Genomic DNA, 12,618 nt, shown 5'->3' with positions numbered 1-12,618 from the left:
GCCTTGAGCCCGGTGACTGTAGTGTACACTAGGGTTGTGAAGATAACCCCATTACTGCGGTAATGAGATGCTGACTTCGGTGTTGAGGTCATCTAACCGCACTTTTTTTTGCAAGGTATTTGCAGGAGGAAGCTAGAGGTCTGCTTTGGTTCAGTAACCACGGGACATGACCAGATTTCTTGTGACACGGGATTAAATTCCTGAATAAAACATGGTAGCTGAGGATAATGCTGGTGTAATTTGAACAGGAGCGGGGGGTCTAACAATATCCCGTTCACGACGTCCTTTCAGAACAGCATATCTGCGCTTTACTCACTCTTTGCTACCGGTACAGCCTGCGCTCCGGACTGTCATGGCCCAGTGCTTTGTGTGACATGTATTTTCTTTGCAGGGTCTGTGTGCGCAGCATGTGCATAATGGTCCTCAGAGCAGGCTAACCGGTGGTAGATATACGGCCCTCAGAAAAGGCAAGTTGTAGATGAGTGACAGAGCAGAATAAGGATGGCGAAGCAAAGGATGTATTGTCCTTGAAGTATGTTCAGCGTGGGCTGAAAAATTGTCAGTTTACTGCTAAGAAACCCACGTCAGGGAAGTCTGACTCGGGACATTCTTCTTAGGGACATTAAATTGTTTGGTTAAAAAGTGATTTAATTTTGCAATGGCTACAAGCCAACGGTTTTGTTCATATTCTGCTTATATTTTTAAATGATGTTTTTCCTGCTATGTTCACAGCAAAATGTTAAACGAATTTTGGATTTTGACAAGACAAATTAAAATAACAAATGGGTTACAATTTTTGTACAACCTACAAATTAATTTTTTCTTTCTCTGTGACACTTTTCCTATTGTGTTGACAGCAAAATGTAAAACTTATTTTGTTATGGACAAGACGAATATGATAACAAATATAATTTACAAATACAATACAGACTACTTTTTTATTTGTTTTCTCTCTTCACTTTCAGTAGTGAATATTTAAATGTGAGATTCTGGAAGCCAGATCTACAATTAGCGTGAATGGTCAGGTCAGGAAGAAAGTTATTATAAATGGACAGTGGGTGAACAAAGTGAAAAAAAAATTATAATAAAATAAATAAATATATATATATATATATATATATATATATATATATATATATATATATATATATATATATATATATATATATATATATAGCAGTTGGATGCGGAATATAAACTTAGACTATAGACTGGCCTGATGTTCCTTTTTTATGTTGCACTTTGAAAAACCCAAATCAGAAAAAAGCCTCGTTGCACTTTAAATTATTATTATTTTTTTTTTAAATGTAGCCTAATTTAAAGTTAAATAATATTATTTAAAGTTTAAGCAGTTTGCGTTTTTCCACACAGGTGAAGGTAGGTGTTGGGGGGGGGGGGGTGTTTGGTTAGGGGTTTGGGGTGCGATAAACCGCCAAACTGCGTGAATTGTTGCTTCTTCATCTACGTTAAGAAAAAATCCCTTACCGTCACAGCCCTAGTGTACACGGTAGTTCTTTAAAGCTTAGTTTAAATGTGACCCCACGATTAAATAGTGATCATAAATGGCTGTTGACATGGTATTCTCAACTTAAATGAGTACAGGCTTGGACTCAGAAACAGTATTCCTCACAACTTAACAAGCAGATTCCCTGCTCATTTTTTTTAAGGCCTTTGCATTTTTGGCTGATGCTTACTTGCATTTTTGCTCAGGTCCTTTTAAAGAGTTTATTCCCCCCTTTTGTATGGCCTTCACTCTTTAGGCAGTCCATCAGCATTAAACCAGATTTCTGACATGCACACATCTGCGGAGGTGAAATGTTTCACAGCGAAATGACTCCCTTTGACTGTCAGTTATCTCATTAGGTGGCCCAGTCTGCTAGCGAGAGAGATGCACCGTTTAATCAGCAAAACAGCCCCCTCTCTGTGACCAGCTGTGACAAACCTTGGTTTAGACACGTGACAAGAAGAGACTTTCATGGTGTCTGTTACCCTGCTTCACTATCTGGTTCTGCATCCCTTTTCCTGTCTGACTCATGCTTTCTCTATTTCCATTTAATCTCAGTGCCTCCTGTGCAGAACCAACCGAGGCCTAACTTCAGTCCACAGAGACCCCCGGTAAGTAACCTCACCTTGCTTTAAGATACAATTAATTGATTTCACTTTGCATAAAACTGCAGTGTGTTACGGTCAAGACATCATGGTATTTCTTGGTTTGACTGGCACGTAGCCACCGAAAGCAATATTTGTCTTGCTGTGTGGATGGCATGTCTCTAGAAATCTAAAAACATCATCATATGTGTGCTCAATCTGCCAATTTAAATCGATAAGGAGACTGTGAAAACAGAACAGATGTAAAATCCCTTTATTTGTGTGTAAGGATGTAGAGGAGCTATCAGGCAGCTGCCCGTGCTGTAGCTAAAGTGATTTCTGCTGAGGAGGAGACCTTCTGAACTCTTCTTGTTTTCCCAGTTCTCTTCTTTTTCCTCTCTGTTAAAAGGACTTTGATTATCCTTTTTACTACTGCTGTCTATAGGATGTATAGTTCAGTGTTTCAGTTTGGAATATGGATATGAAATTAAAACTTGGTGTTTGAAAGGGTGGGGAGCATTTAAAAGGGTCATATGATGTTGCTAAAAAGAACATTATTTTGTGTATTTGGTGTAATGAAATGTGTTTATGTGGTTTAAGGTTCAACAAACACATTATTTTCCACATACTGTACATTGTTTCTCCTCTGTGCATAGTTTTTTTACAAAGCTCATTCGGTCTAAAAAGCGAGGTGTGCTCTGATTGGCCAGCTATCCAGTGCATTGTGATTCGCCGAATGCCTCAAGTGTGTGACGGAAATGTTGCGCTCCTTAACATATTGTGATGCCCTGTCGCGGTCAGAACACTAGCGTGACAAGACAAAAACAATGAAACCCACTACAAAGGAGCCATTTTTTTGCATCCATTGGGAACATGATCACGGGTGATCGGGAAAAACTACAAATAAAAAGCGCTACTCTGCACCAGCGGTCCTTAGGGCTGTCAAAATTGCTCAAAAATGACATTCGAATATTCCCTCTAAAAAATACACGAATATTCGAACATCTGGTTGCGCATGTTGTCAATGACGCGCATTATGCCAATAACAGGCCAAAATAATACAAAGAGACATAACTACTTGTATAGATAGTCTATTTAAGTTTAAACATATATGACAACGTATTACCTACACAAAAACAAGGAAATCAACTAATGGCCAAGACTGCAGACCTCACGCTCTCTCACCCTCACGTTCTCTGCGCATAATGGTTTAAATGAACAGACTAATTTTTGTGCAAGCAATTTAAAGTCCCGACTGTTGTCCCAAATATAGCAGGCTTTATTCAGTTATTGAAACAAATATTATTAATATTAATTGAAGTTTTACAGCATATAGAATTGACATTGAATGCTCCGAGCGAACTGTGCTGTGGTATACATCGAACTTTTCGTTGACATGAAACGAGAAATAATCAAACCTCGGATCCATTGCTTGACAGAACTCCCCGAAGCGAGCCCCATCCACGATACTGACCGGTCTCCTGTCCTTACAAATGAACTAAATTATTTTATCCGTTATGGCCTCTTGTCGTGTTGCAGAAAAAGTGCTTGCGGCGGGCGATGCAAAGTAACGTTAAGTGTCAAGACGTGACTGTTTAGCTGGAGTTCCACACATTATGCCATGCTCATTTGGGTGTACATTTTTGAAATGTGACCTCATGTTTCTAGTAGTTGAATGGTATGCTAACTGTATCTTAAATAGCTTGCATACAACTTTATCTTGTGGGTCAACAATTTTACCTCATTTTCTCTGCTGCGGTCGAGTTGGGCTCTGCACGTTCTGCCATCTTCCATGAAGACGCGTCAACTTTCAGCAGTGATGCTGTGCCAGACAGTGCGACTCCTGTGAGGCTGTGACCTGTCCCAGAACTCTCAGTTTGCACTCGCAAAGCAGACAACCACGCCTCTACTACCGCGGGCCTTTTTTACACATTTTTTTTATATTCGAATATTAATTTTCACCTTTGAAATTCGTTTTTTTTTTTTTTAACTATTCGAATACATATTCGAATTTAGAATATTCGTTGACAGCCCTAGCGGTCCTCAATTCCAGTCCCCCTGCCCCTCAGCTCTGCATATTTTGGACATCTCTGTTAACACACCTGATTCAGATAATCAGCTCGTTCGAAGTGAGATCCTTGCATGAACTGTGTTCCCATTGACATGTTCCCTACATAGTGTTCATTGCTCCATACTCCCTGAGCAGGGTACCTCTGTTGAAGTTTACCACACTCTGGAACATTTATTCACAGATTTCTGCTGCACAATGTCTTCACACACGGACAAGTGTGACAACAAATACCTCTGGAAATAAATATAATTTAAATTGACTTCTCACACACTTCAATGAACTGTGAATGGAACATATATGTTCGTGTCCAACCGTAATCAATGTCCTGTGATGTCCACTTCAAAGGGCACTTACATTTGAATAGAACAAAAGTTTGAAGCCATAAGATAAACATACAAAATGTGCAGAGCAGTGGGGCACGAGGACTGGAATTGAGAACCGCTGCTCTACACTGCTCAAAACTCTCGTTTGAATTATCAGTGGCAAATCATATTTAGGTTGAACTGTTCTGAAACAGTGTTGTGAATAAAACTTTTTTGGAAGACTAAACAAAGTATTTTCGCTTTCACAACGAAACAGCGTCTCATCAACATGGCCCCGAAAAGAACTTCAATTACACTTTCAGTTTTGATCGTACAGATAAGAGCAAAACATCAATCAAATCTGTAAAGGGTCTACTTTTTTGTATACAGACATAATAACAAAACTTTGTGCACTTATAAAATAAAAATAACAAACAAGGTGTGCTGTCTGCAGCCTTTGTCTGTGCTGATCTTCAATTAGACACACGTCATTAAAATGAACTACCTCAGTGAATAGTCAACGAAGAGACATGAGAGAGATATCTATAGAAAGCTTGGCATGTCTACTTTTAAACTAAACAAGTGCTGCCGAAAACAAACATTCTATGATAAAGTAATCCATATGAAATCAATGTAATGTCCAGTCTTTCACGTCTCCCTTTATTATCTTCTAATGTGACCATTAGATTTATAATGTTTTACTGAAGCGCGCGGCTTGAATACGCCCATACAACAGAAAATACAACAGAAAATAAAGTTTGCTTCGCAATGAGAAGAATAAGACCAAATTCACACTTGAAGATGTGATTTGGATTACCTCAGGATTTGAGATTTCCTCAGAAAAAAGAATGAAGCACTTTATTCAGCAGAGATCTTAAACATGAGAAAGTCTCTTTTTATGTATTTAAATACTTGTACTAGTTTTCACATAATGTGTAAACATTTTACTAGTTAATTTTTCCAAACTATAATTCCTGACTAAATGTATAATCAAGTGAAACATTCTGAAATTTTAATAACAATATACACTATTACCATACAAAAGCTTGATGTAAATAATATAAATGTAACAAATAAATGTAACTGTAACAAATGTAACAATGCTGTACTTTCAATTTATATAAAAAAATATTCTCAGCTTTTCCACATTAATAATAATAATACTAATACTACTAATAATTATAACAGTAAATGTTTTTTATTCAAAATTAAAACTAAAGCGTCTAAATACCTCAAAACAAACTTTGCAATCCAGCAAAATGTGTTTAATGGACCATGTATTCTGACAAGATGAACACTTGGGAAATTCTCTCTTGATAGTAAAAGTTTATGTGAATCTTGAGTGTCCTATACCTAAATTCCTGATTGTGAAAAGGAAAGTTTATGTTCATGTGTTTGTCAACTAATCATTTACTGTGACCCCTTGTTTGGGCACATTGTGGACATTTAAAATGATTGTTCATTTTTTTAAAATTGCTGAATATAAAAGAAGTTACACACACACATTCATGACACATTTCCAGCTGTCTGCCTCCCATAGCCATTCTGATATAGACAAGACACAATTTAAAATGCCATTGGCATTTTGCACGGAGCGGTGTCCATTAGCCCTCTGGGTGCTTGATTATCATACATTAGCATATGATCCAATCTCATTTTACAATAGGCTGATCCATAATTTCTCTGAATATTTACTACTGCAGAGTTTTTGAATATTAATCTCCATTCTACCTATTTATATTGTATTTTATGTTTGATACTGCTTTAGTAAATTTGTATAAAATAAAAACATAGCCTGGCTTTATTTTACAAGTTAGTAGAAGTTTAAAGTTATATTTTCTTTTGTAAACAACATTTATTACAAAGTGAAGCATTAGTTGGATGGATAAATTGCTTCTATGTTAGAAAGTAGCACCATTAGAAGGATTTTTGTATATATAAAACATTTATAAATAAAACACTTAGAAATATTGAAGAAATTAGTCTAGAAATGTAAGAAACTAGTTTTTCATATTTGATGTTTTGTGTTTGTATATCAGGGTCAGAAATTAATGAGGGCTTGGGGCAAAAATACTACCAAAATTTAAGATAAAGCACAATTAAAATAAATCAACTTCTTCTGTTGCCGTTTAAGTGAAATGTAAAAATGTAATGAAAAGTGTTTGTGGCATTACATTTAGAACTGCTTACACTGCATCTGATTTCTTGTTTGTTTGTTTTTTTTCTCCATGTTGAGCATTATAACCAGTCAAACACGTTTCTGTTGAGTGAGTTAATGAATGCACTGGCCAATCAGAGGCGTTTAGATTAGTTACCGCACTCACTGAATTATCTCTCTCTCTCTCTGTGTGTGTGTGTGTGTATATATTTATACTTTTCTTTACCTTGATCTTTGAGAATTTGTCAGATACTTAAACAGCAGAAATGAATAAGTTGCAGAGTGTATTTTAAGACACTTGAGGCTTGTCTCAAAAATTGCAGCAGCCCATGCTTGGCATTTGTCTTTCTCACTCCCTATATATCTCCCAGGCAGATCCTAACTGGTAACATATTGAACCGATCCATGGGTATTTACGAAAGATTAGCTCCCCAAAAGGACATGCTCCTTTTATCAAATGAATGCAAACTTGCAAAGGTATTGTGAATGTACTTAAGCTCCCACTGTGTTACAGGAGCTGACCTTTTGAATAGAGAAATGAAGAATCACAATGTGATTCTCTCCCGCTCCCTCTCGGCCATTGCTTAGCTAAGCTGCCTGATTGACCTTCTGTTAAGCAACTTGGCTGGCCTTGGTGACACTCACTGGCCGACTGAAGATTAGAGCTGAAAACGTGGATTAAAAGTTTGATTACATCTTAAGTCATTTATAATGAGTAAAGAAGTGCTAAGCATCACAGTTTGCTGGAGTGTGGCCCTTCGAACGAAGGTTAATTTCTTAAAAGCAAGGGATATTTTCAAAGAATAAAGGAGAGGGGATTGGTATTCAACTGCAGGATTAATAACGTTCATTATCTGTCTTTCCTCTGGACAAGTTTGGGGGGCAAAGGGTTAAGTGAGGACTGAGAATGGATATGGATCTTAATATGAAGGGTTACATTTTAAATAAGAAGATAAGGAGCACAAATAAGAAGCTTTTTGGCTTTGAAACTCATGTGTCGACAATAATATTTTGGTGCTGAAATAGTCCTAATGTTTTCTGTGGATTCAATGTGATGTTTGCTGTTGTCTGTCCACCTTCAGGCTCCTCCTGATTTCCAGCAACATCTCCAAGGGAATTTTGGCCCACCTCAGCGGCCTCTACCCCACCAGGAGCAATGGAGAGGACCACCGCCACATCATCAGGATCCAGAGCACTTCTTCCCCGGTGGTAAGGTCAATCTAAGGTGGTCACACTGGTTGTCTGCATAGACTATACCTGCAATGTTCTCAATATCTGTTTTGTCTCTTGTTATTCCATCCAGTCATTTACCAGCAACTGAAGCAGTCAGAATTGATGCTTTAGGTTTCTGGCTTCTCATTCACGTTAAATCTTTTATTCCTTTCTTTTCTCTTTTCTAGAACCACGTTTTTTGGGCCAGCACTTATTTGACCAGCCAGGTCCTGCCCCCCTCATGAATAACAGGGGTCTTTCATTATCGGGGCAAGGCCCGCCATCATTCCCCCTACAAGGGGGACTCAGAAGCCCTGGATTTGGCTCTCTGGGGCTTGGGCAGAACCAAGGGTCTCAAGGAGGCGGTACTTTCCAAAGAGAGCCCTCTCGGACAGGTTTGGCCCCGCAGCATGGAGGACCTCGTGGCTTTGGGGGTCACAGGCAGCCCTTTTCGCCCCAACAGCAAGGACCCCCATTTAACTCACAGCACATGCAGTTTGGTATGCAGGTACGCCAGAGAGTAAGTCAGTTTACCAGAAATCTGCATGGCCTTGCTGGCATGTTGAATACTGCATGTTAATTTAAAGCATGGCATGAAAAATGTAGTATAGGAAAAAATTTAATTATTTGGCATTTATTTTGTATTTTCCACAATCCTGGAACTCAGTAATAAATGAGGCAGTCATACACTACCGTTATAAGTAGGGGTGCTCCGATCACGATCGGCCGATCGCTAATGCGCATCTCGTCAGTAAAGCCGGTTCTTTAATCAGCGGTTAATTCCATCAGGTGCGTGATTTCACATAGAGCAGCTGTTACTACACAGAGCCGTTGTTAACTGAGAAGATGGGCCAATAAACGCTGAAAATGAAGTGGATTTGCGCATCTTCTCTATAGGGGTGTGACGGTTCGTATATAACCGTGAGACCGGCGGTTATAGTTGAACACCGTCATTAGAACTCTATAACCGCCAAAACCGTGTCATTAAAATATTTTTTACAAACATTTTTTAGATAGGATCATAAGATGCGCAATATATCGGGAGACATGGTTTTTACCACTTAATGAAGTTTTGTAAATCGTCAGACATGATATTTACCACTTCATAAAATTTTGCTTTGTAGAAAATCTTTCTTAAAAACGAATTTCGTTTTGTACAAATTTTGTCTTAATTTTAATAAATGTTTCATCAACCAATTGCGTGTATTTTAATAAATAAAAAGCAAATATAGCAGACAATGATAACCGTGACATGGAAGCACCAGCGCGCCGCGTTCACTTGCACTGCACTGTGAACTAGAGCGCATCTCATCGCAAATGAAACTCAGCGTAGGCCTATGCCTCATACATTAGCATTAAATATCTTTGCTGCATCCTTTCTAGAACAGACAATGGCTTTTTTTTGCGGCTCGCTTCAGCAAAGCATTGCATGGCCATAGACCGCAAAACAATCAGCGGATGGCGGGCGGGTGCGGCTTTGAAATTTGCTCAAAAAACGTTGGCTCGGATGATGAGATTTGTGACCGATCTCCTTAATAAATGGAGGTCTGAAATCTCTGCCCCTTTACCGTTCAGAGCGCGCGCTGACACGGAGTTAACCCCTCAGAAATGTAATGCCCCTTTCCATAATTGCAAGTTTCATCTTTCAAAATAAATGTAAAGACAGTTAATAATGTCCTTAGTTTTACCAATAAAAAGGGAACAGAGTCACGTGACAGACACAGTGATGACGTAGCTGATTCTGAAAGCGGCAGATTATCGTAGCAAAATCAGAATTACCTTCTCTCCTAGGTTCACGAAACGGTCGTCCATAAAATGCATTGCTGTTCTGTTGTAAGTAATCTTAAATATTTCTGAATGCATCCACTTTCAGAAGGCCAAATAAAGTGCTTTTGTTTTCGCCTAGATACACGCAGCATCTCTCTGACATGACTGCTTCAACACTAACTGTTACTGAAACCACGCCTTCTTTCTTTGCTGCGGCATTATGCAAATATTTCCACACAGTGAAGTAGACATGTGGGGCGTGTTTGAGCGAGACGTTTTAGGAAGTGTGGCAGAGGCTTAACTTTGATACAGAATATCTCTCTGGATTTGAGACTTTAGTCTTTGTAACTTTACAGATCTTTATGCACCAAGAGCTTGTAACACTCAAAGATAAAGGAAAGCTTGAAATTGCATCATATGACCCCTTTAATTTCTTTAAAAAAATAAAAATAAATCATACTGACCACAAAGTCTGTGTACAGTCCTGTATATGACAAAGAGCCATACCTAAGGTGTTTTAGCTTGGTTGGACAGCTGTTTTTGTAAGACGTAGGTGTAGTGGTCTCCTGTGCAAAGAGAAGCTGCAGTCTTCATTTGAAGCAGCAGATAAGACTGCCCTCTTGTGTTAGCACTGTTTGTCACTTCATGGTTATTCGAGGTCACTGGGTTAGTAGTTACACATCAGGTCTAGCTTTCTTTAATGAAAAAAATTATTCTTAATCGTCATTAAACACAAATTGGTGTTATTTTCCTTGGCTTGAGATTATAAATGATTTTAGTTGTACACTACGATAATAGTGAAAAATGATCTGTCTGTAAGACTACTGAAATATATACAGCGCTGACTTCAAAGGTACCCACATTCTCAATCATGACTGGCCTACATTTCAGTATAAATGTCCTAAAGCTTGATCTAATTCATTCGTCTGATCAAGGCTACAACTTTGCTCTGGATTATTTTCTGTATATTTGATTTGAGGTCTTATTCAGGCTGTATTCTTTGTGTTTTGTGGTATTCAGGGTTTAATGCAGCTGCCCATGCACCATGATCTGCCACTATCCCATCAATCCTTGCACCAGCAACACAGACAAGACTTGCCCCTCCAGGGTCCACCTCACACCCAGCCTCCACCCCAACACCAACAGCACCACCAACACCACCCAAGGGACCAACATCCCATGGTGCACCTCTCTCAGCCCCACTTTCCCCGGATGATTCAAAGCGACCAAAGACAGATGCAGTGCCAACCTCAGGGCAACCAGCAACGAAATAACCATGCCAGACCCAAAATGGTTAGCCATTCAAATGTGTATTTGTCAAGATAAATATATAATATAAATAAACATAGTTAATTCATGTATGTCAGCTCAATAGCTTTTTGAGCAAAAGTGTTGTTAGTTGAACTGATTTTCAGTCTTTGCAGTACTATGAATCGTCAACCCATATATATGACCACCACCTCCTCTTCTTCAGATGCCTCCTTCTCCACTGCAGAAGTTTTCTACTCAACGCAACAGCAATCTCCGTGAGCTGCCCATCGCCACAAGCAACAATAATTGCCTGCCAGTGCCTGGTGGGCAAGCAAAGCCTGTTAGCAGGGCAGCACAGAATATTAGGCAAGGGCAGGCTGCACGTGCTGGACCGGCAGGAAGAGGATCATCTGTGGCACAGGGGCAGGGAGCTGCCAAAGCACCAGAGCAGCCCAGTGTGCCTGAGATGAAGAAAGAGTGTCCAGCTGCACAGTCAAGCACCACTTCCGAGGTAATACTGCGTAGCATGAATGATCATGTGGGAGGGGTTAACATTCAGCATGTTTTCCATCCATAGACTTTTGCAGTAGCCACTATTTAAAATGCTACATTTGTTCTGTTTGAACTGGGTTATTCCACTGCAATACACTCATTGATTAGTTTATATAGTCATATGCCGCGTTTCCACCAAAATTACCCGTAACATTTGTACCAGGAACTTTTTTACCTCCAGGCCTGTTGCTTTCTGCGTTTCCACTGCGGTGTAAAGTACCGGGTAGATTAGGCTAATAGACTGGTGACGTAGGTCTGCGCATGTTTCTCAATACGAAGTACGCTGATTTTGGACGTGCATCCTCCTCGGTAGTTCAGACTTTGCGCATTCGTCTTGCGAGTGGGATGACGACGCAAATCCAGTAAATTTTCAAACAGCAGAACTTTATTTAGTTCCTGGTTCCTGCGGTGGAAACACACCAAGTACCAGGCCAAAGTCCCTAGTTCCTGGGTAAAGTTCCTGCGGTGGAAACACGGCAATATTGTTGTTTTCATCTATTTAAAAAAAAAAAAAAAAAACCTGGCTATGCGTTCTGTACTAGACTAACTGAGACTTGTCATGGCACTTGTATACTGTTGTTGTTCTCTTGTTGACCTGACTGCTTCTATTGTTCTCATTTGTAAGTCGCTTTGGATAAAAGCGTCTGCTAAATGATTTAATGTTTTGGCTGATTGGCTATCCTTTTTACTATTTTTGTGCTGATACTTTCTGTAAAAGCTTAGTTTTTTTAAGAAAATAGATTATAAAGATAATTTTTCATTTCCGACCTGAGTTTTGGCATGAAAATAACCACATAAGTTGTCATGACAATGAAACGGACAAGCAAAGCTTTTTTTTAATGCTTACCTTAAATATTAGTCAATTAAAATTTCTTTTTTTTTTGTCTGAAATCATACCAGTTTAGACAAATAAATACAGATAATCCAAATGTAGCTTGACTGTCCAGCATGTATACATTTTAATTGGACTACAGTTGAACTGGTGTGTGTGTGTGTGTGTGTGTGTGTGTGTGTGTGTGTGTGTGTGTGTGTGTGTGTGTGTGTGTGTGTGTATGCACACCAAAGGAAGTGATGTGCAAACTCTATTTAATCCTTCAGATTTGTTGTGTATAATTGGGCATAGAGATGAACGCTCAACTTTGATTATACTAAAACGAAACAAACTTAAACATACATTACTGTATTTTTACACCTTTTTTTTCATCCAGCCAAAAAAT

General features: G+C 38.9%; 1 protein-coding gene across 3 annotated transcripts in view; it reads left to right on the top strand.

The window, feature by feature from the left end:
* Window positions 1–12,618, top strand: part of LOC113051668 (RNA-binding protein 33-like) — a 43,000-nt gene that overhangs the window by 16,230 nt on the left and 14,152 nt on the right. For 2 of the 3 annotated variants that reach the window (XM_026215598.1, XM_026215597.1), the window contains exons 10-14: window positions 2,063–2,115; window positions 7,702–7,828; window positions 8,020–8,351; window positions 10,619–10,891; window positions 11,073–11,360. In XM_026215598.1, coding sequence (XP_026071383.1) covers window positions 2,063–2,115; window positions 7,702–7,828; window positions 8,020–8,351; window positions 10,619–10,891; window positions 11,073–11,360 — 1,073 coding nt within the window. The remainder of the gene's footprint in view (window positions 1–2,062; window positions 2,116–7,701; window positions 7,829–8,019; window positions 8,352–10,618; window positions 10,892–11,072; window positions 11,361–12,618) is intronic. The other variant, XM_026215599.1, reaches the window with a different exon arrangement.

The sequence above is a fragment of the Carassius auratus genome, chromosome 32 (assembly GCF_003368295.1).
Source record: "Carassius auratus strain Wakin chromosome 32, ASM336829v1, whole genome shotgun sequence".
NCBI classification, from domain to species: domain Eukaryota; kingdom Metazoa; phylum Chordata; class Actinopteri; order Cypriniformes; family Cyprinidae; genus Carassius; species Carassius auratus.
Note: the sequence above shows the minus strand (reverse complement) of the source record. Positions and strands in the feature narration are given on the sequence as shown.